This window comes from Vespa crabro, chromosome 8 (assembly GCF_910589235.1).
Source record: "Vespa crabro chromosome 8, iyVesCrab1.2, whole genome shotgun sequence".
Taxonomy (NCBI): domain Eukaryota; kingdom Metazoa; phylum Arthropoda; class Insecta; order Hymenoptera; family Vespidae; genus Vespa; species Vespa crabro.
This window is the reverse complement of record NC_060962.1, coordinates 7,879,313-7,900,087: the sequence shown is the minus strand read 5'-3', so window position 1 is coordinate 7,900,087 and position 20,775 is coordinate 7,879,313. Positions and strand designations below refer to the sequence as shown.

The window sequence follows — 20,775 nt, the reverse complement described above, 5'->3', positions numbered from 1 at the left end:
AATTGCTTTATTATTGATTATATTATCATAGAATTGAAATCAATCATTTTATTTATAATGTAGGAAATCAAGTAGCAGCAAAAATATTGAAGAAATCAAAGGATAACGATAATACTATCAATTCGGAGAAGCATGCTTATTTATTGAGGCATACCAATATTGTTAATATTTTAACCATAGAAGAAGGTGCTGCTTTATCATTGATAACAATGGAATTATGTGGTATTACGTTGCAAGATCAATTGGAAAAAAAAGCTTTAGACAGAAGAGAACGTATTCGTATTTGGAGGGATATAGCTTGTGCTCTTCAATTCTGTCATAATGCGGGTGTGGTTCATGCGGATGTGAAGCCAAAAAATATTTTAATTGGAAATTGTGGTCAGCCTAAACTTACAGACTTTGGGAGTTCTGTCTTAATAAATAAAGTACATGCCGAACAGGCATCTAATGTAGGTAAAAAAAAAAAAAAAAGAGAGAAAAAAAAAAGAAATGTCTACGCTATTAATTTTTCTATTAATACAAAAAGCATTTATCATTCTTTTTAAAGATAATGACAAGTACACCAGGTTATGCGGCACCAGAAGTTTTATGCGGAATAATTCCCAGTCCTGCTGCAGATATTTATTCTTTAGGCGTTTTAGCCTGGCAAATCCTTTCTAGGAAAATACCCTTTGAAGGATTCCACGTGCATACTATTATCTATTTATCTGTAAAAGGAAAGAGACCTTATGATGAAGATCTCAACGATGAATTTCAAGGACGATACAAGTCAATATATAGAGAGATGTGGTCTCAAAAAATTACAGCTCGACCAATAACAAGTAAAGTGATCTACATGCTAGATATCCTAATGAATAAATAGGTTTTATTTAAATCAAATAATGTTCTATACTTGTTAGTATACGCGTCGCTTATTATTATACATTATTAAATAAATGTCGTGTTTACATATAATATATATATATATCAAATATGTGAAAAGAGAAACGTGATTTTATGTATCTGGCATCTCTCCACCAGGCACAAGCTGTAAAAAGAAAATCAATTGTTAAATTGTACGGTTATATCAATACATAAATAATTATTTTTTATTATATACGAACCATGGTGATATTGCTACCGTTTAAAAGAATTTGATCTAATTTTGTAACTCGTCGACCTTCAGGAGTTGCTTCGCTCTCCGTCACATCCTCCAATAACATATTTACAAAATCATCGAATCCTAACAAAGTACCAACGATCTCTTTATCGTTTTTCATTATAATATGTATTCGCGATCCAATACATTTATCGACCAATTCTGTGAATTTCGTATGAATTATTTTTAAAAAGTATAAATAACAAAGCCAATGGATCTACATACGATACGTACATATATATATATATATATATATATATATATATATATATATGTGTGTGTGTGTATATAACCTCAAAAATATTACATCAAAATTATTATGTCACTTACCTAAAGGTAATAAGGTAGAAGGATTTGTACTAACCGAACTGGTCATTATTTATAATAACTTAATCGAGAGATAGAGAGAAAGATAGAAAGAGAAATCACAATTTAAAAATAATACTTTTACCTCAAAATATATTTACGTACTGCTAGACCGCGCTTTTAGCGTACAACAATTCAGTGTTACCAAATTCGTCCGAAGAAATTCAATGTTCTATCGTAAAGTTTATTTCTTAAGAAACTACATTATCGACGTTATCTCATTTACGCCATCTCTCGTGTAAATGACGAATATCATTTTTAGAAAAATCCCGTGAAGAAGATCGAAAGAATTCAAACAATTTCATATGTAAAAATACTTTAAATCCAATCTCAAAATTAGATACGAAAATATATTTTTGCGTCATTGTAGATATTCATTCGTTAACAAGAAAATATTTATTTGAGATTTTATCAAAGTTCATAAAAACATTGCGCTCAATCGAACGGCCAATGATAATCGAATGATAATCGAATATTTCGCGTTCTCTTAGATGGCGCCACTAGAGTTAAAGAAACAAAGGCGGTCTTTTGGTCAATGACAGAAAATCACACGCTACAGTAGGATTAAGACCGTCGTCGTACTTGGTGTGCGCGTTATCACGAAATTAAGTGGACATTGAAATTATCTTAATATTACAATATCATAAGAGACAATATTTTTAAGGTGGTAAAAACGTGCTCGTTTAAGTTTATGTTAAATCAAAAATTAAATCTTTATCGTCCGATCGGTAGTCGGTGATGCGCGGCAGCGGCAGCAACGACGACGACGACGAGGACGACACGTTTGAGTGATAACGACCTTCGACTTTCCCCTTAAAATTTCGAAATACGATCATCTCGTTATCTTAATATTACGTATGCGGTCTCACAAAGATTAATCAACGTATTCGAAATATTTCTAAATTGCTTTCATCGTCATACCTAACCTAACGCATCGAGGATAGCGCGTATTCGAATACGATTAAACCAAAAAAAAAAAAAAAAAAAACTCTAATGAGAATTAACGACGAGTAAATTGTTAAAAAAAAAAAAAAAAGGAATAATAAATAAATAAATAAATAAACAAAAGAAAAGATATAAATTATGATCAAAATATCTATTGATTTCTCTATCGTTTTAATAAAAACATAACGAGAGATTCTCAGGTCTCGACTACGCGTCACCATATTAAAAGGCTCTTGATATAATTTCGAATCAATTTCGAAATCAAATAAGATGTCTCGACGAAAAAATCAATCAGAAAGAAACATGAAATCGTTTATAGACATGTTTTATAAATAAATTATATACATATATATATATATATATATACATACACATATATATATATATATTTATATATACGCATACACATTTTTTCCATATCATTTTGATTTTTTCGCAAAGTTGCGAAAGAACCAGAGTTTGCTTCGTATCATTCGTTATGGAGGCAGATTAATTCACCGATCGTTACAATTTCTTATCTACGAAGAAAATAATTTTAATCACGAAAAAAAAAAAAAAAAAAATAATAAATAAAAAAAAACGTACAAACTCTCAAAGAAAAGATCAAACGTGCGAGAAGAAGAAAATAAAAGGTAAAGTAAAAGCGTTACGAAACTCCATAAAGAGAAATAAAAAGGAACAAAGAAATTAATAAATAAATAAATAAATAAATAAATATAAAAATATCTGAATAAATCTTTTTTCATGTAAAATCTAAATAGCATTATACCTTCCTGGAATTGAGGAAATTTTTAAAAGAGGACGCGCGTAGGCGCGCGCACGCACATATATATATTATATTATATATATATATATATATATACACACACACACGCAAATAACAGAGGGATACGACTAAACAGAGGAAAGGTATCTACATAGGTGTACTTCTGTGTTACTGCTGCTGCTGCTGCTGCTACGAGGAGTTTGGATGAAAGATGGCGGAAATTCGGCCGTCATCCTTCTCTTCGTCGTCGTCGTCGTCGTCGTCGTTATTGTCGTCGTCGTCGTCAGTGTTCTTGTTATTTAATTTCTTAATAAAATTTTCTACGACGTATACGAACAAAAAATACGCCGATACATCGATACGTCGAAATACATTACAAAATTGTGCATCGTCCTGCGTGTGTTATGTGAGCGTGTGAAAACTTGTTAGAAATATATATATATATATATATATATATATATATATATACATATATATATATATATGTATATATATTTATATATATAAATTTGGAATAAAAGTAATCAAATTCCAATCTCGTCGTGATCCAAAGAGAAAGACACGAACGACAAGTAAAAAGGGAAAGAGAAAGAGAAACGGAGAAGAAGAAGAAAGAAGAGGAAGAAAGAAAGAAATAAAGAAAAAGAAAAAAGAAAGGAAGGAACGAACGAGAAAGGTGTACGATTGCCTACGTGATTTTCTTTAAATGAGGAGGATCTCCTAATGCTTCTCTCGTCGAAAAGGTAACGGACATTTTCGTGCCCGTTACCTGTGTTGTTACCACTCAACTGTAATACGAAAGAGGAACGGAGACAGTGATAAAGAGAGAGAGAGAGAGAGAGAGAGAGAGAGAGGTAGGGAGGGAGAGAGAGAGAGAGAAAGGAAAAGAATATATATATATATATATATAATAAAAAAAGGAAAAATCCCAGGACATTTTCTACCTGAATATATTAAGAGGATTATAAATCCAGGTATCCATAATTTATTACCTTTTTAATGACATCCATATAACTGATAGTAAGAAAATATATTTAGAGTTTAAGAACCTGGGTATATATACATTTATTTTATTTTCTTTTCTATTTTTATATATTTATTATACTTTCTTCTCTCTCCCTCACTCTCTCTCTCCCTCTCTCTCTCTCTCTCTTTTTCTTTGTCTCGTTTTACCTTTTTTGAAAGACAATAAACAAAGGGTGGTCATTCGGAAAGATTTCGGAAAAATAAAAGAGAGAGAAAGAGAGAGAAAGAGAAAGAGAGAGGGGGAAGAAATAGAGAAAGTTCCCATAAGTATAAGAGGGAATAGTTGACAATAAATAGTAGGGTAGTATATACACGTGTTCAGAGAAGTCCGGATGGGAGCATCGTCGTGGATAGGATATCGGAATTACCCAAGAACGTCGACGAATCGTCGTGCCAGAGGAGGAGGAGGAGGTGGTGGTGGAGGAGGAGGAGGAGGAGGAAAAAAAGGAAGAGAAAGAGAAAAAAGAGGAACAGAAGAGGCAGAAGCAGAAACAGAAGCAGAAGGAGAGGAAGAAAAAGAAGAAAAAGGTGTTGTTGCTAGTGGTGATAATAGTAGTTGCAGTAGTAGTAATAATAATAATAATAATAGTTGCTGTTGTGCTGCTATTGCTGGTGGTAGTGATAATATTAGTGTTAGTATTAATTGTGAAGAAGGTAGTGAAGGTGAATTAAATGAAATAATAGCACCAGGAGCAGGAGGAATAAAAGAAGGAGGAAAAGAAGGAGAAGGAGGAGGAGGAAGAGACACTTTACCGGAAGCGGAAGAAAGAAGAAGAAGAGGTGGTGGAGGAGGAGGAAGAGAAAGAATACCATGGCGAAAACTAGTACCGGTGGTGGTGTTTCTTACGGTGTTGTACCAGAGATGAGACATTCCAAAAGCGAGGATCTCCTTGGTGCTATACCAAATTCAAGATCGACGAGTCCAACCATCGGTTTATTACCTAGCACCGCTTCCGAGGACGATTTGATAGCTGCCAGTGCATTACACGAATCAACCGATCGTCATCGTCATCGTGTTGTAGTTGCCGCGGCCGCGGCCGCAGCTGCCGCAGCCGCCATTGCCGATACCACTAGAAGGTTACCACCATCCTCCTCAAATACATCGTCATCGCCATCGTCATCGTCATCCACTAAGACACATAATAAAAACAATGACAATAGATCAACGACGACCACCAATTTATTTGCTACGAAATTTGTTGGTACGCCTCCTGGTCTTCTTACCGATCGCATCGATCCTGAAGATTCTATTCGCGATATCGTCACGGAGAATGATCTTTATAGGTAAGTTAATGATAGATACAAATTCAGAGATAATGTATGTGTGTGTGTGTGTGTGTGGGAGAGAGAGAAATTTTTTTACCTACGTGATCTCGACTATATCGCATATATATATATATATATCTGATGAGATGAGAAAACAAGACGATATGATGACGTGATGTATTTAATAATTTCAATGTTATATATCGATCGATATAAGTCAGTAAAAAAGATCTTGTTTAATCTATGTATGAATGTATCTATGTTAGATTTTCGATCTATCATCTTAAAGACGATTTAACCTATTCGATCTTTCCTTTTTATACACGTGGATTAAAGTACGTATCATTAAATTACACTATCATTGAATTAATTTACTCTACACATATGTGTATGTGAAAAAGAGAGAGAGAGAGAGAGAGAGAGAGAGAGAGAGAGAGAGAGAGAGAGAGAGAGAGAGTTTAATATTGAAACGTAATACGTATGTATGTACATAATTCAAAAATATTTTTGTTCGTTCGTTTTGTACGTTCGTTCAAAGTTATAGGTAAGATAATGTATAAAAAAAGAGATCGATATTTTTTTGATCTTTCGACTTTGACGGTTCGGTTCGATGATTTTATCGATCATTATCAATTGTATATTTTTTTTTTCTCTTTCAAGCAAGAAAAAAAAACGAAAAAGAAAGAAAGAAAGAAAGAAAATACTTTAATAAATTTCTATCTCAAATGGAATTTCATTTATTTTTTTTTTTTTCTTTTCTTTTCTTTTTTTTTCTTCTTCTTCTTTGCATACTTCCTTACATTTCTTCTTTATATCCCCTTGCCATGGAGATAGAATAAAGCTCTCGGAAGTCGTTTAACATTTCCAAGAGTGCTCGACGACGACGACGACGACGACGACGACGACGACGACGACTACGACTCCGCCTGTGTGTCTCTTATTTTTAGACGAGAATAGTTTTAATAGTCGTTTTTTTCCTTTTAAGCATTTGCCGTTCAAAATTCGCGCGCTTTTTTCTCTTTCTCTTTCCCTCTCTCTCTCTCTATCTATCTATCTATATCTATACACATACGTACGTACTTTCTTTTTTAATTAATTTATTTTACACAGTTCCCCTTTTTGAATCTCTCATCGATCACATTTCGTAAGAAAAAGAAAAATCTAAATTCGAAACATTTCATAGGAATTATGAAGTCATAACTTTTTTAATATACGTTTAGAAAATTTTAGGTTAGTTTTTTTTCTCTCTTTCTTTCTTTCTTCCACCCTCTCTCTCTCTCTCTCTCTCTCTCTCTCTCTCTCTCTCTCTCTTTCTATTAATTTTTAATTTGAACTCGTAGTTTTACAATCCGAAGAGAAAAATTTAGTTGAAAGTGTTCAAAGAGGTGTTCGAAAAGAAAGAAAAAAGAAAAGAAAAGAAAAGTAATTGATCCTAAAATCATTCTAAGAACTTTTGTTTTGCTCTGTATTTTATGTAATTGGATTTTTTTTATTCCTCCCCCATCTTCCTCTTTTTTTCTTTATCGTTGTCATCGTCATCATCATTATTATTATTATTATTATTATTATTATTATTATTATTATTATTATTATTATTATTATTATTCATTGAGGAACTCCCTAATAGAAATTATTTCGACGCGGAAATAGATAGTATATGACAATCGTTAGAAAAGGACGTGCCCATTATTATCCCTGCTGTGTATAAAGACACACACGTATTTCCTCGAGAGTTAGCCGATGATAATAATTGATACATATCATTCAAAAGGAGACTCCTTTTGTACGTTACATTCTCTATTCGTTCAAAGAATCACAACACAACGAGGAACAATGTTGTTTCGTGCATGACCGTCCTACGTAATCGTTTGTTCGTTTATATAGATTATGTCGGTCAGCGTGGAGCAAAGAGCGCACGCGCGAGGGCGCGCAAATTCAATCGATTTTCTTTCTTTTTATGGGAAAAAAGTGAGAAAACGAAATATATATAAAATATCAGAAATATAATAAGGATTAGATAGTACTTGAAAATTTTTTTCTCCGATTGAACGATAATTCTTTTATTTGCAATTAATTACAACCATGATAAAAATAGGGGTTTTTTTTTTTTTTTTTTTTTTTTTTTTTTTACTATGAAACTAAAAGCATTGCTAATAATTAAGGAGTATAAATAAATACCCGATAGAAATAATTCTTGGTCCATTCGAAAATATTCTTAGAAAGATATTTTTTTTTTTTTTTTTTTTTATTTATTTATTTATTAAAGATTTATGTATCTTATGTAAAACTAAAAATCTCCTGTGAACTTCATTTTATTTAATACAAAATACGAAATAGAAAATGTTGATCTGTTCTAAAAAGAAAATGGAAGGAAAAACAAATATTCAACGGGAAAGTAATTGCGAAAATTGTAAAAAATCATTTCTGTCGAGTTTACAAAAAAAAAAAAAAAAAAAAAAAGAAAGAAAGAAAAAGAAAAAAGAAAAGAAAAGGAAGGAAAAAGAAATTCAACGAGAAAGTAATTGCGAAAATTGTAAAAGTTATTTTTGTCGAGTTTACAAAAAAAAAGAAAAGGAAGGGAAAAAAAAATTCAACGGGAAAGTAATTGCGAAAATTGTAAAAATTATTTCTGTCGGGTTTACAAAGAAAAGAAGAAAAGAAAAAAAAGAAGAAAAGAAAAAGAAAAAATTAAAGAGATCGAGAGAGGGAAAGAAAGAAAGAAAAAAACGATAAGAAAAATTGCCAAGAAGACCAGACGATTCGAAAATAAATATTGCACACGACTGCAAGAATTTTTATGATATTCAGAGCTTAAAATAGTTAAGTTACATATATGAGCACATGGCATGTGTGCGCTCGTGAAATTATCCCCACACGTGTTTAGAAAACCGTGAACTTAGAAAATTCCTTTGAATTAGCCGACATTCGCTTTAGTGTCGTCGTCGTCATTTTATCGCTCAAGGACGAACGATCGAACGATCGATCGATCGTTCGATCGATTTAGAATCGTTTATCTGAGGATAATAAAGGTAAAAAGAAAAAAGGAGGACTTGCACGTGCCGTCAAAAAGTCGAGTAAACAGTTTCTTTTCTTCTTTTTGTTTGTTTTCACGGTACTCTTTTTATTCGAACGACTGGGCATAGTTCTCCTTTTGTTGTGTGTTACGTGCTACGCATATATATGTACATAATTGTTTCTCTCTCTCTCTCTCTATCTCTCTCTCTCTCTCACTCACTCTCGTGATTCTTTCATACCAAAGGAATGGACAGCTGCGTTCCTTTCTATTTATGGGTCCTTCTTTCAAGTGAAGTGTTAGAGGTAGATAGTTACTTTGTTATCGATAGTTCGGGGTCCTTAAAGATCGAATGACAAAAAGATTTTCGGTTACTTTCATGTCGTCATTAGTTCTTCTCTTCGCTTTGTAGAAAAATAAATAGACGACGTCTCTAAAGTAATCTCGAATTCGCCGAAATCTTTCTCTTTGTTTGTTTGTTTTTCTTTTTTTTTTTTCTTTTTTTTTTTTGTACGATAAAGTCTTAATTTATGCGTCATATATATATATATGTATGTATGTATGTATGTGTATGCACGTATGTTTATATAATATATATTCTCTCCTTTGAATATTTTTCTTGATTCTTCTTTTTTCTCTTTTCGTTTTTTAATCTGTAAAAAAAAAAAAAAAAAAAAAACCGAAAACTCTGAGGCGGGAAATTTAAAAATATTTTATCGTTGGACAGATAAAAAAGGACAGATAAAAAATATTTTTTTGTCTTCTTTTTTTTCAATATTCTATAAAAAATTAATTTGCCAGAGAGGACAGACTTTTTATCCTTTTTCTTTTTCTTTTTGAACTTGAAAAAGAATATATTAGGTTAGAAACTATGAAACGGGCGTTTTTGTTTAGTATTTATTTTCATTCAACTCCCGTTTCATAGTTTCCAACCTTATATATATATATATATATATATATATATATATATATATATATATAAAATTTAATTTAATTCCAGAAGATATAATATATATCTCGAGTAAGTTAAAATCTGATAAATAAAAAATAAAATCTAATGACGTGAAATTCGAATAAATTCTATTGAAGTACGATCTATAAGAGAAAGAGAGAGAGAGAGAGAGAAAAAAAAGAAAAGGCAAAAAGTGAAAGAAAAAAAAAAACAGAACAGAAGAGAACCATACATATATATAGGAAATATATTTATATAGATTAGTTTTGTAGATCGCGTAAGATTACATCAGAATGAGAGAGAGAAAGAGAGAGAGAGGTATTACTATCGATTACAAATAGCCTCGATAAATGATATTGTATTCCTCATTGGAAGGTGACTTTCGTATATACGTACGTATGTACTACGTATACACCTATTGTAAATATGTAGTCGAGTAAATGCAAACCACTCTAAGTATTATTACTACTACTACGTTACGCGTTGTCTTACTTGAAATCACGATCGTGACGACTACACAGAGAAAGAGAGAGAGAGATAGATGGTGAGAGAAAAAAAAAAGAAAAAAGAGAGGAGAAGAAGACATTCGTGTTCCGAACGGCAGTCGTTTGTTGGTGTACGTACGCAACGAGCGAATTAGTTTTCTAAGGAGTTTATAATAGAAGCCGGAAGAAAACGATCGAACGTAAAGAAAATAAGAAGAAAGGAGCAAAAGAGAAAGAAGGTTCTTCGTTCTTTAATTCCGAGAGGAACACACGACGTGAAAGCGAAAGTCAAATCTCTTTCTTTTTCTCTCTGTCTCTCTCTCTCTCTCTCTCTCTCTCTCTCTCTCTCTCTCTCTCTTTCTCTCGCTCGCGAGTATTACAAACGTGACGTTTATATTCCACACTGTGTGTCGTATATGTATATATGTGCGTGCATATGTGTGTGTGGATATATGATGTGTATATAAGCCCTTAAAAAAAAAAAAAAAAAAAAAAAGGACGAGTAAATTAGAAATAAAAAAAGTTTTTTTATCGATCGGAAGAAGCAAGAGAGAAATCGAATCAATTTCGCCAATAAAAATGCATCGTTCGAAAATGTAAGCTTCTTTTTTTTTCCTTTTTTTATATATATATATGTATATATATATATTTAATTTAATTAGAAAATAAATGTTCGATTAGGTAGATAATTATCGTATATATTAAAATTACGATTGGTTAATGATAATAATGATAATAATGATAATAATAAATTTCAAAGTTCCGTCGCAATTGTAATCACCATCGGACATACGTTTTAACCGCGAAATTTGAATTTTTCATTATCGATGACGTATATAATTATGAATTACTATATTATATTATTTTTCTTTTTCTTCCTTCAGGTTTGTCCTTTTCAAACGTCATTATGACAAGTACGTCGCCCTAGCCGCAAAATACGAGGAAGCAAAGGATACTGCTTACTACTTGGAAGAACGTTACCACGAGGTGAAGGTAAGTTGAAAAAAAAAAAAAAAAAAAATAGATAATACAAAATATAAAATATAAAATATAAAAAGGAAAAAAGCCATCCTGTTGTAAAACCACCGTATGATATAGAATATCCCAAAAAGCACAAAGTAACCACATAGATCATATGTGCATATACATACATTATTTGTGTCTTTTTTATTTTTTTTTATTTTTTATTTTTTATTTTTTTTTGTTTTTTTTTTTTTTTTTTTTTTTTTTTTTTGTTTTTACATACAAACACACACAAAACATATGGTGTCCTTTTGACGTATTTTCACTCAGCCAAGACGACGATGACGACGACGACGACGACGACGACTTTCGAGACTTTCGTTTCTCCTTTGTAATACGATATCAGTTAGTCCAAAGCAAAAGTAAGTTAGGTCGGCGCTCATCGTTTCTTTTATTTCTTCTTTATGAGTACTACTACCTCTACCTACCTCTCTTGAAATCGATAAAGGCCAACTCTCCGTGAAAGTAGTTTTCTTCTTTCTTAGAGGGAATCACGATGTGTCTCTCTGCCTTATGTTGCTATTGCTTTGTCCAATTTATTATATTATATTGTTTGTACAATGTGATAACTTTATACACACACACACGCGCACACAATTTTAATTTTTGTAATATTATTATTGACTTTATTTATTTATGAATATAATTCAATTCAGTGTAAACTTGTATAGGGTCTTGTCAATTGTAAAAGTTATAAACTACTTTCTGACTTATGTAAGAGATTACAAAATAGCCTAACAACTTTTTTTTTTACCATTTGAGAAAAGAGATCTGGCCTAAGCAGTTCTAAAAAAAAAAAAAAAAAAAAAAAGTAAATTGATTTGGAAATGTAACCGTTATGAACTTCTGTCACATCCTCTTTCTTATTCTGGTTACGTTAATATTTTGTAACTATTATGCAAATTTATTTAGAAATTAATTCACTTAATATGAAATAAATAAATAATATATATATATATATATAAAATTGATCAATATGGATATTAATTTAATTAAAAATTTATTCTTAGCAAATGTAGTATATACATAGTGTAATTTTAAAAATGGTATATATAAGAGGATGATAGGCGAATATATATATATATATATATATATATATATATATATATATATATATTATAATCCTTGAAATCAGGAAACAGCTTCCTCTCTTTTACAATCGTGTGAAAGTGCTGTGAGGAAGAAGAAGAAGAAGAAGAAGACGAAGAAAAAGATGAAGAAGAAGAAGAACAAACAAACAAAAAAATTAGAGAAAAAAAATAATAATGCCGTGGTTCGGATAAAACGACTCACTTCCTGGAATTATCGGTGTTCCTTGTGAAAGTAAGATTTCGACGAGACGGAATGGTTTTCAACGTTCGCACGAAAAAGAGATTGTTAGTTCGTTAATTCGTTCGTTATGTTATTATTTTGATAATGTTGCATCTATCAAAACTTGATCTCATTATATATTACACGTAGATCCTTAACGCTCTCTTCATTAATAATTTATTTATTATAATGTACCTGTATATATATATATATATATATATATATACATAAATATATTTTTTATATATATTTTATATGCAATATCGATATTTTTGTTATTGATATATCTAAACAATGTAAATACGACATATATAGGTAAAAATTCGTATTTTAAATAAAATTTTTAATATTGTATTGCATTTATTCAAAATATATATATTATTATTTATATTAATAATATATATATATATATAAATATATATAAATGTATATTAATATATAAAAGTTGGTTAAAATTTAATCTGGTCTGAGTAAAAGTATTTAAAAGATGATAAGGAAGAACTGAAACCTGAGTCCTATACCGGTTGGTGAAATCCGATGAAGCCGTACAATATTCCCTCTAGTCGGGTCGTTGCCGTGAGAAGCACCCTGTGTATAAGAGAGACGATCTCACTATAATATAGGGTGTTCAGAAAATTACCTAAATATGTTACAATGAATCTGAAAAATTTTTTATATATATATATATAATTTTTATATTAATAATAATAACAATAATAATAATAATATATTATAAATGTATACATATAATTTAATTTTCATATTGTCGAATATTTTTGAGATATCTTGTATTATACTTTTCATCTATGTATATATATATCATACGTATAAAGTATACACACACACACATACAAACATATACTCTTCATACGTAGATACTGATATCCATGAAATTGATAAAAATTCACAGGCACAATCGATTTCTACCAATGTCTTTTTTGTTCAACGCGTCACGTCTAATTATAAGCCAATAAAAACTAACAAATGTGTTTTCTCGATGGAATTGCCGCGTCATACGAGCTTTACGTAATTCCTATTTTAATATATATATATATATATATATATATATATATATATATATATATATATATATATATATGTTTTACGTCATTAGTGATAAATTGATCGATCGATAAAAAAAAAAAGAAATCAATTCAAATTTACATATACAAACTCGAACGTATATGATAATAATAGAATATTACTAAGTGTGTATATCTTGGTTGGGGGAAAAAAAAAAAGAAAAAAAAAAAAATTACAGAATCAAATTATATTTTCGTATTAATTTCAACGATATTTAAAAAGCAAAAAAAAAAAATGTCTAATATATATTCCGTAAATATAGTTAAGTTAAACGAAGCGTAACAATCTGAATGGAGAGATGCACATTATTTGCATACATAACATAAAGAGGAAGATAATGCGATGTTCTTTGGAATAAACGTACCGAAAGAAGAAGAAAATAAATAAATAAATAAATAAATGAATGAATAAATAAATAAAATGAACGAGAACGTAATAATAAAAATTGATTATTATTTCGTATCACAGGAAAGATTGAGCCAAAAAATGTCCAGTTAATTTAAGTAAGAAGAAGAAGAAAAAAAAATCAATGCACACTTTTCTCGACACTTCTTCAACTATTATTATTAATATTATTATTATTATTATTATTATTATTATTATTATTATTATTTATTTTTATTTAGATCGTCAAAATATTAGATGATTTAGTTCGGCCAAAATGATTTTGCAAAAGTTAGTCCCAAAATAATCAAGGCAAGATAGATAGGAGGATATATAATTGATATTTAAGATCACAAAGTACAAACACATTTTGGCTCACCCTGTATAATTATGATAATCCTAGTGGCCTATTTACATAGGCTGTCTCGAATGATTTCTTGGACGAGTTTCTGCTTCAAGTGTTTTCTAAGATCTGTCAAGAGGGACGAACAAAAACGATAATGGGGGGGGGAGGAAAGGGGGAGCGAAGAAGAAGAAGAAGAAAAAAAATAAAAACAAACAAAAAGAAAAATAGTTAAAGAGAAGTTAAGACGTCTCTGATTAAAGTGGCTTAGAGAAGGGTTGGTGGAGGGGGGATAGTGAGATGATAGGGGTGGGGAGGATGACGATGACGATGAAAAGAGGGAAGAAGTGGGGAAACGTTTTATTCCAGCCATATTGGGATCGGATAAGCGATCATTCATTCCGTTGCAGTAGTTTCTCCGTAAATTTGCCAATTAGCACGGTGCATTAGCTTGCAGGAAGAAATTCCTTTCTTTAGCTCTATAAAAGGGGAGCACAAGTACGAAGAACGAACGAACGAACGAACGAACGAACGAACGAACGATAGAATAAATAAACGAGAATAAATGATCGCGTTGCTAAAGAAGAAAAGAAGAGGATTAATGAGGAGTAAGGGAGAAGGGGAGAGTACTCTTTGAAAGGTTCAAAGAGTAGGAGGGAGAGGGAGGAGAAAAATTGAGGATATTTTCCTAATATTATTATTACTCTACTCGTTTGATAAATTAAAGATGAACCTAGTTCAACGTGCATATCTAATGTATCTTTTAAACAGGTATACAGGGTGATTCATTATACTTTACGTTTCTATTCAAAGTATCCCGTATAATTGTTTTTGGTTTCTTTTTTTCTTTTTTATTTTTTTTTTTTGTTTTTAAATAAGAAGAATGACACTCAACCTAAATATAACATATATTATTATTACTATTGTTGTTGTTGTTGTTGTTGTTGTTGTTGTTGTTGTTGTTGTTGTTGTTGTTGTGAACTTTGAAAATGTATTCGCGTATTTATGAATATTTTATAAGGATGAATCTTTGCTTTATTACTTATAAATAAGTTTTAAATAAATCGTACATCCCTCTCTCTCTCTCTCTCTCTCTTTATATATATACAGTTATAAAAAAATATATAATTATAAAAAAATTAGAGAAAATTAGATGATAGAAAAAAAAAAACAATCATAATTGTTTCATCGTGTATTTACTTACGTATACGTGTTTTAGATCAATTGAGTCACCCTGTACGTTGTCCTATGCACTTATTATCGAACCAGACATCGGATGCATTCCGAAAGGAAAGTCTAGTTATCTATACGTATATATCTTTCTCTCCTATATCCTCCCCCCACCCTCTCTCTCTCTCTCTCTCTCTCTCTCTCTTGGTGTGTCCTAGTCACGTTTTGTACTCGTATGAGTATATATACTTACGATGAGAGAGGTGCTTTCCTTCTCTCCATACAGATATAGTTGAAGGAGGCGTGTTTGTAAGCCATACAAATGCTTCTATTCTACAGTCGACTATAACATAAAACGAAAGAACGAGAAAAGGAAATAAAGAAGAGAGAGAGAGAGAGAGAGAGAGAGAGAGAGAGAGAGAGAGAGAGAGAGAGAGAGGTCTTGGCTTAATCTACTTTTCATCTTGCCAGACTGGTTTCGTCCCTTCCTTTGGCACCATCACTTTAACTCTTTTCTTTGGCTTTCCTAACTTCATCGTCTTCTTCTTCGTCTTCTTCTTCTTTTTTTTTTTTTTTTTGTTCTTCTTCTTCCTCTTTTCTCCATTTACTGGAACTTCACGTCGTTCAGTTATTCCAATTTTATTATCGATTTTTTTTTTTTTTCTTTTTTTTTTCCTTTTTTTTGTATGGTTTCTAATGTTATATCTCATTCATCAGGATGATATTATTTAGAAAAGATCATGCATTTGATCTCGCAATAAAATCGCATCACTAATTCTTCTAATAATAAATATTCTTTATCGATGTCGAATTTATCAATTCTTTCTCTCTCTCTCTCTCTCTCTCGCTCTCTCTCTTTTTTTTTTTTTTTTTTTTTCATACACCGCGTTAAGATTTTCTATATACGTAAGAAAACTTTTAAAAAATCATTACTCCGTCGTTTCACCAAATTTTTTTTTCCAAAACCTCCATTTTTTTCACCAAATTCACGAGCGAGAATTTTAACGAGAATCCGCCTTATTTATTTATCTTTTCGACAATTGAATTTCATTAATATAATGTTTCCTTTGGATCTAACACAGGAGAAAAATATTTACTTAGATTTAAGGGGAAAAAAAAAAAAAAAAAAAAAGGAAAAAAAACAATTTTACTTGGTCACATCTCGTCTAATGGTAAAAATTTTTTATATAAATTTTGAAATTTTGTGAATGATCTTTCCTCATTGTTTTTTTTTTCCTTTTCTTTTTTCTTCCTCTTCCCCCCCCTCCCCCGTCCCTCGCTCTACCCCCAACGCTCCTTTTTATTTTTTACTTCTTTCTTATTTATCATATATTTTTTAATAGTTTATGATGTTTGTTGGATGGGGGGAGGGTGGAGGGGGGTGGTGGTATAAAAGTCGCATTAGTTGCAATAAGAGGATCGTCGACCTTAGCCTGCTCGCGCATGCACCTAGCTGACCTACAAACAACGGCATAAAGCTAGACATTGATTGCGTCAATCCCGTGAGATAGAGTAGTAGGAGAGGGATGGGTTGGGGTGGGGTGAGGTGGCGGAGGAGGGCGAGAGGGAGGGAGGGGAGCAGAGGAAATACGTCTGTACCATTCTCTAGATTACTGTAAAGTATCTCAAAGATACGTGCGTAGGCCTCTTCTGGCCGTCAATTATAGATAAACAAGGTTATTCGCATAATGAAAGATTAACTTTTAGTTATGCATCCTTTGAATAACAATGCATATTGTCTCGCATGATGTCCAATATGAAGAGAAACACGTTGAATCGTTTAACAATTTTATGCTTTTAGAATACGCCGTTTGAACTTGAAAAAGTAAAAGAAAGGACAATACTTTTCTTTTTTTTCTTTTTTTTCCTTCTTCTTTTTTTCCTCATTTAAAACTAATCTCTTTGTTTTTTTTTTTTTTTTTTTTTTTTTTTTTTTTTTTTTTTTTTTTTTTTTTTTTTTTTAATTACAATGGGAAAGATTCAAATCTAAAGAATTTAATCATTAAATTTTATGTTATCTCTTTCTTTTTACTAATTATTATATTTCAATTAAACCGCTTATATTGAAATGGAAAAAATTATTAATTGGTTCCTTTAATAACAATCGCATTTAGAGATCATACTGGGTAAATTAAATTATTTGTAGTTTAAGAGAAAGGATCATCGTCAATTTATATTATATTCATATTGTCCGAGACTTGGACGGACGAGACTTTCTTAAAAAAAAAAAAAAAAAAAAAAACCCCAAAATATTTTTTACTCTTCGTAACAGAATGAGTATAAACAAGATTTTCGTCCTGTTAAAAAAAAAAAAAAAAAAAAATCGTGCAATTGGCAAAAAAAAAAAATTTCATACGAATGTATTTATTATTTTTATTATTGTATAATTGAACATTTCTTCCTAAAAAGAATAAAAAAAATAAAAAAAAAAATACAATAAAATACAATACAATAAATGATTGGATTTCAGGCTGAAAGAGACAAACTGGAAGAGGCACGTCGTTGTTTAGAAAAGAGATTAGAGGGCTGCGAGGCAGAATTAAGAGGTAAAGAGGACGATCTCTTCCTACAACTGGAGCGAAGTCTTCGATTGGAGGAAGAAGTCGAACGTGCGAAGGTGGAGCGTGACAGCTATATAGTAGCCCGCGATCGTTTGGATCAACAGCGCGAAACGACTCTAAGACGATTGCAACTTCAGCTTGCAGAAAACGAAGCGACTAGGCAATCCCTCGAAAGGGCACGGCTGGATGTCATAAGACAGGCCACCGTCATTCGAGCTGAACGTGATGCCCTCGAGAAAGAAGTAAGAAAGAACAATCAACATGGACGGATCCAAAAAAAAAAACTTTTCTAGATAAAATAATAATCATATATTTCAAACATTATCTTTACTACTTTATTTGCATTTCTATCATTTAAAAATTATTTTCTATCATTAAAAATATTACAATTATAATTATAAAGGATTATAATATAATATATATATATAAAGGATAAACGTACATGGAAATAGACATAAGAGTTGATTTGAGAGACGAATATGATTATTCTTTTTTTCAATAGAACAGCAAGGATAATTTAACTAATTTTTATTGTAAACAAAAAATTTGTATTTGAAGTTTTGAATTTGTTTAAAAAAAAAAAAAATATTTTAGCAAGAAAATGTATCCTATCGATGAGAGAGTATTGACAAAGATGATGAAAATAATTTAACTAATGTTCAGACTTTTAACGTAGTTGTACTTTTCTTCTTCATTGGTATATAGTATTAAGGGAAATCTGTTAATTTGTATTATAAGTGAAAGGTAAATATTAAGCATCATTACTTTGAGAAATCTGTTAGGAAGAAAACACGTCGTTTTAATGGGGGAGAGAAAGATAGGGATAAATTTAGACGGACATAATCTCCTTCTCTCTCTCTCTCTCTCTCTATATATATATATATATATATATATATATATATATATATATATTTATCTCTGTTAGTGTATATACATATATATATATATATATTCATTATTTTTATTGTATTACAAATAAAAAGTTATATCTTAGGTGAAGAAGAATCTTAAATAAAAATATGTTGTCTTTTTCAATACATAGAACGAAACGTTGAAGGAGAAATTGCGTATCGGTGAAGACGAATTGGGTATAGAAAGACGTAGACGAGAGGAAGGAGTAGCAGCGCTCACACGAGAGACCATAACGCTTAGGCACGCTGCACGACATCTTCGAGCAGCTACATTACATGCCACATCTTGCCGTCGTCGTAGAAGGTGTTCCATTTGTCTTTATACCCAACGTACGTTCGCTGAGGTAGATGATTATCGAGATGAGTAAGTTTGAATATTTGAATATTTTCTTCTTCTTCTTATTATTATTATAATAATCTTTGAATTATTTGAAAGGAAACATTAGAATTAATTTGATCGATTGTATATTTCAGTGGGAATCTTTTCAAGTGCCTTCAAGCGCCCCTACAAGATTTGTGTACTTGGTTACGACCAAGTACAACGACTACAGCAGGTCCATCGTCGCGTACACCAAGGACAAGTTCCCCATTGGCCGAACGAGAAATTGCTTACATCGATGACTCCAGCGTTGACAGTAGCGGTGGTGGTAGTACCAATGGTAGTAGCGATAGTACAACCAGTAGTACTACCAGTAACAGCAGTAGTAACAGTGCCTCCGATGATGAGGCATATCCAAGTACCTTAGTCGCTGCGATGTCATTATCATCGGCTAATTCTAATGTACCACCTACAAATAGAGCATTTTCTTCTGACTCAGGGTATATTTATTAATTATAATAATTTATTAATTACGGCACCGTGTCGTCGTCCCCCATTCGCATCTCCCCCGTTCGCCTTATCATTATTAATTTTTAATTTTTATTGTTATTATATTATTCTCATTCTCATTTAAATGCCGTACTAAGTGGATGTTAAAATGTTACCTGACAATTTTTTTTTACTTTTTTTTTTTTTCTTTTTAGATTTTCCTCGGAAGTCGGTGATCGCAGGTCACGGTGTTTCGAAAATGGTTGCAGCAGTACCAGCAGTAGCAGCGGCTGCAGTAAAACCAGAAAAATCAGCGAATCCCTCAGCTGTAGCGAACCGGACGATCAGGGTACGGCGGGAAGAGGAGGTGGTAGTGGTGGTGGTGGAGGAAGAGGAGGAGGATTCACACGTTCCAAGTGGACATCATCCTTCCGCAAATTGCTCGGACGTAAATTGAAATCAAAGTCAGCAACAACGTCGAATGGTGGTGCTGGTGGAGGATCATCATCGTGAACGACCATTGAAGGATAAAATGACGATTAGAATGATGTTAGGAAAGATCGCCATAGATCTTTTCAACAAATTCCTTCTATTATGTGATTGTTCGAAGTATAATTCGTTTCTTTATTTTTTTTTTTTTTTTTTTTTTTTTACCGTTTAATATAAATTAAAAACAAAAAGAAAATCCTTTTTTTTTCTTCTTTGCTTTTCTTTCTTCTTCTTCTTCTTCTTCTTCTTCTTCCTCTTCTTCTTCTTCTAGACTTAATAATTATTTTTCTTTTTCATTCTTCTTATTGTTTTTTCTTTCTTTTTTTTTTTTGTTTTAACATAAGTGAAATACTTTTCTTTCTATCTTTTTTTTTTTCCTTTTATCATTGTTTACTTTTTTGTCCTTTTTGGGTTCCTCCGATCAAATAATTTCGAAATATTTGACGTTCCATTTATTAGGACAAATCATTCCATAAAAGTTTGATATTAAATAAATGAATAAATAAATAAATATATATATATATGTGTGTGTGTATGTATGTATATATTTATTTATTTATTTATCTATTTATTTTTTTTTTTCCGAGGCAAGACAAAAAAATCGTCGATTCAATATAATACTGCCGACTGCGTGCATATCGAATTGCATTAGACTTATATCGTGTTATATATTTGTTATATGTATGAATAAAAAGTATGTGTACGTACATATAGATGTGCAAGGATTGCTCGTGT

At 31.2% G+C, this 20,775-nt stretch overlaps 3 protein-coding genes and 1 long non-coding RNA gene across 5 annotated transcripts in view; 2 read left to right on the top strand and 2 right to left on the bottom strand.

Annotated features, from left to right (window-relative positions):
- The window catches only part of LOC124425927 (serine/threonine-protein kinase mos), a 2,990-nt gene extending 1,888 nt beyond the window's left edge, over positions 1 to 1,102 (top strand). Inside the window, exons 3-4 of the mRNA XM_046967012.1 lie at positions 64 to 449; positions 548 to 1,102. Of these exons, the coding sequence (XP_046822968.1) occupies positions 64 to 449; positions 548 to 862 (701 nt within the window). The 3' untranslated portion in view covers positions 863 to 1,102. The remainder of the gene's footprint in view (positions 1 to 63; positions 450 to 547) is intronic.
- LOC124425928 (U6 snRNA-associated Sm-like protein LSm5) lies at positions 890 to 1,656 on the bottom strand. The gene is made up of 3 exons (XM_046967014.1): positions 1,469 to 1,656; positions 1,104 to 1,300; positions 890 to 1,027 (listed from the first exon to the last, which is right to left on the bottom strand). The coding sequence occupies exons 1-3, from the start codon at positions 1,512 to 1,514 to the stop codon at positions 995 to 997; spliced, it is 276 nt and encodes a 91-aa protein (XP_046822970.1). The 5' UTR covers positions 1,515 to 1,656; the 3' UTR covers positions 890 to 994.
- Positions 1,657 to 5,035: 3,379 nt separating this feature from the next.
- On the top strand, positions 5,036 to 20,225 carry LOC124425926. The gene is made up of 6 exons (XM_046967011.1): positions 5,036 to 5,525; positions 10,842 to 10,950; positions 17,742 to 18,074; positions 18,875 to 19,107; positions 19,218 to 19,562; positions 19,767 to 20,225. Exons 1-6 carry the CDS (start codon positions 5,053 to 5,055, stop codon positions 20,062 to 20,064), a joined length of 1,791 nt encoding a protein of 596 aa, XP_046822967.1. The 5' UTR covers positions 5,036 to 5,052; the 3' UTR covers positions 20,065 to 20,225.
- On the bottom strand, positions 5,263 to 14,265 carry LOC124425929. Of its 2 annotated transcripts, XR_006942608.1 has the most exons (3): positions 14,138 to 14,265; positions 12,800 to 12,879; positions 5,263 to 5,371 (listed from the first exon to the last, which is right to left on the bottom strand). It is a non-coding gene; the product is annotated as an uncharacterized LOC124425929 (long non-coding RNA). The 2 variants fall into 2 exon arrangements; XR_006942609.1 differs by lacking the exons at positions 12,800 to 12,879; positions 14,138 to 14,265 and adding an exon at positions 5,466 to 5,601.
- Positions 20,226 to 20,775: the final 550 nt, after the last annotated feature.

What these genes read in the sequence shown, in the direction of transcription:
- LOC124425926 (XM_046967011.1), top strand. Translation starts at nt 5,053, where the DNA reads ATGGCGAAAACTAGTACCGGTGGTGGTGTTTCTTACGGTGTTGTACCA. An exon ending in ACGGAGAATGATCTTTATAG is followed by an intron (nt 5,526 to 10,841) that starts GTAAGTTAATGA and finishes TTCTTCCTTCAG; the next exon opens with GTTTGTCCTTTTCAAACGTC. An exon ending in GCATTTTCTTCTGACTCAGG is followed by an intron (nt 19,563 to 19,766) that starts GTATATTTATTA and finishes TTTTCTTTTTAG; the next exon opens with ATTTTCCTCGGAAGTCGGTG.
- LOC124425928 (XM_046967014.1), bottom strand. Translation starts at nt 1,514, where the DNA reads ATGACCAGTTCGGTTAGTACAAATCCTTCTACCTTATTACCTTTAG. An exon ending in TTCTACCTTATTACCTTTAG is followed by an intron (nt 1,301 to 1,468) that starts GTAAGTGACATA and finishes CGAAATTCACAG; the next exon opens with AATTGGTCGATAAATGTATT. An exon ending in ACGGTAGCAATATCACCATG is followed by an intron (nt 1,028 to 1,103) that starts GTTCGTATATAA and finishes TTCTTTTTACAG; the next exon opens with CTTGTGCCTGGTGGAGAGAT.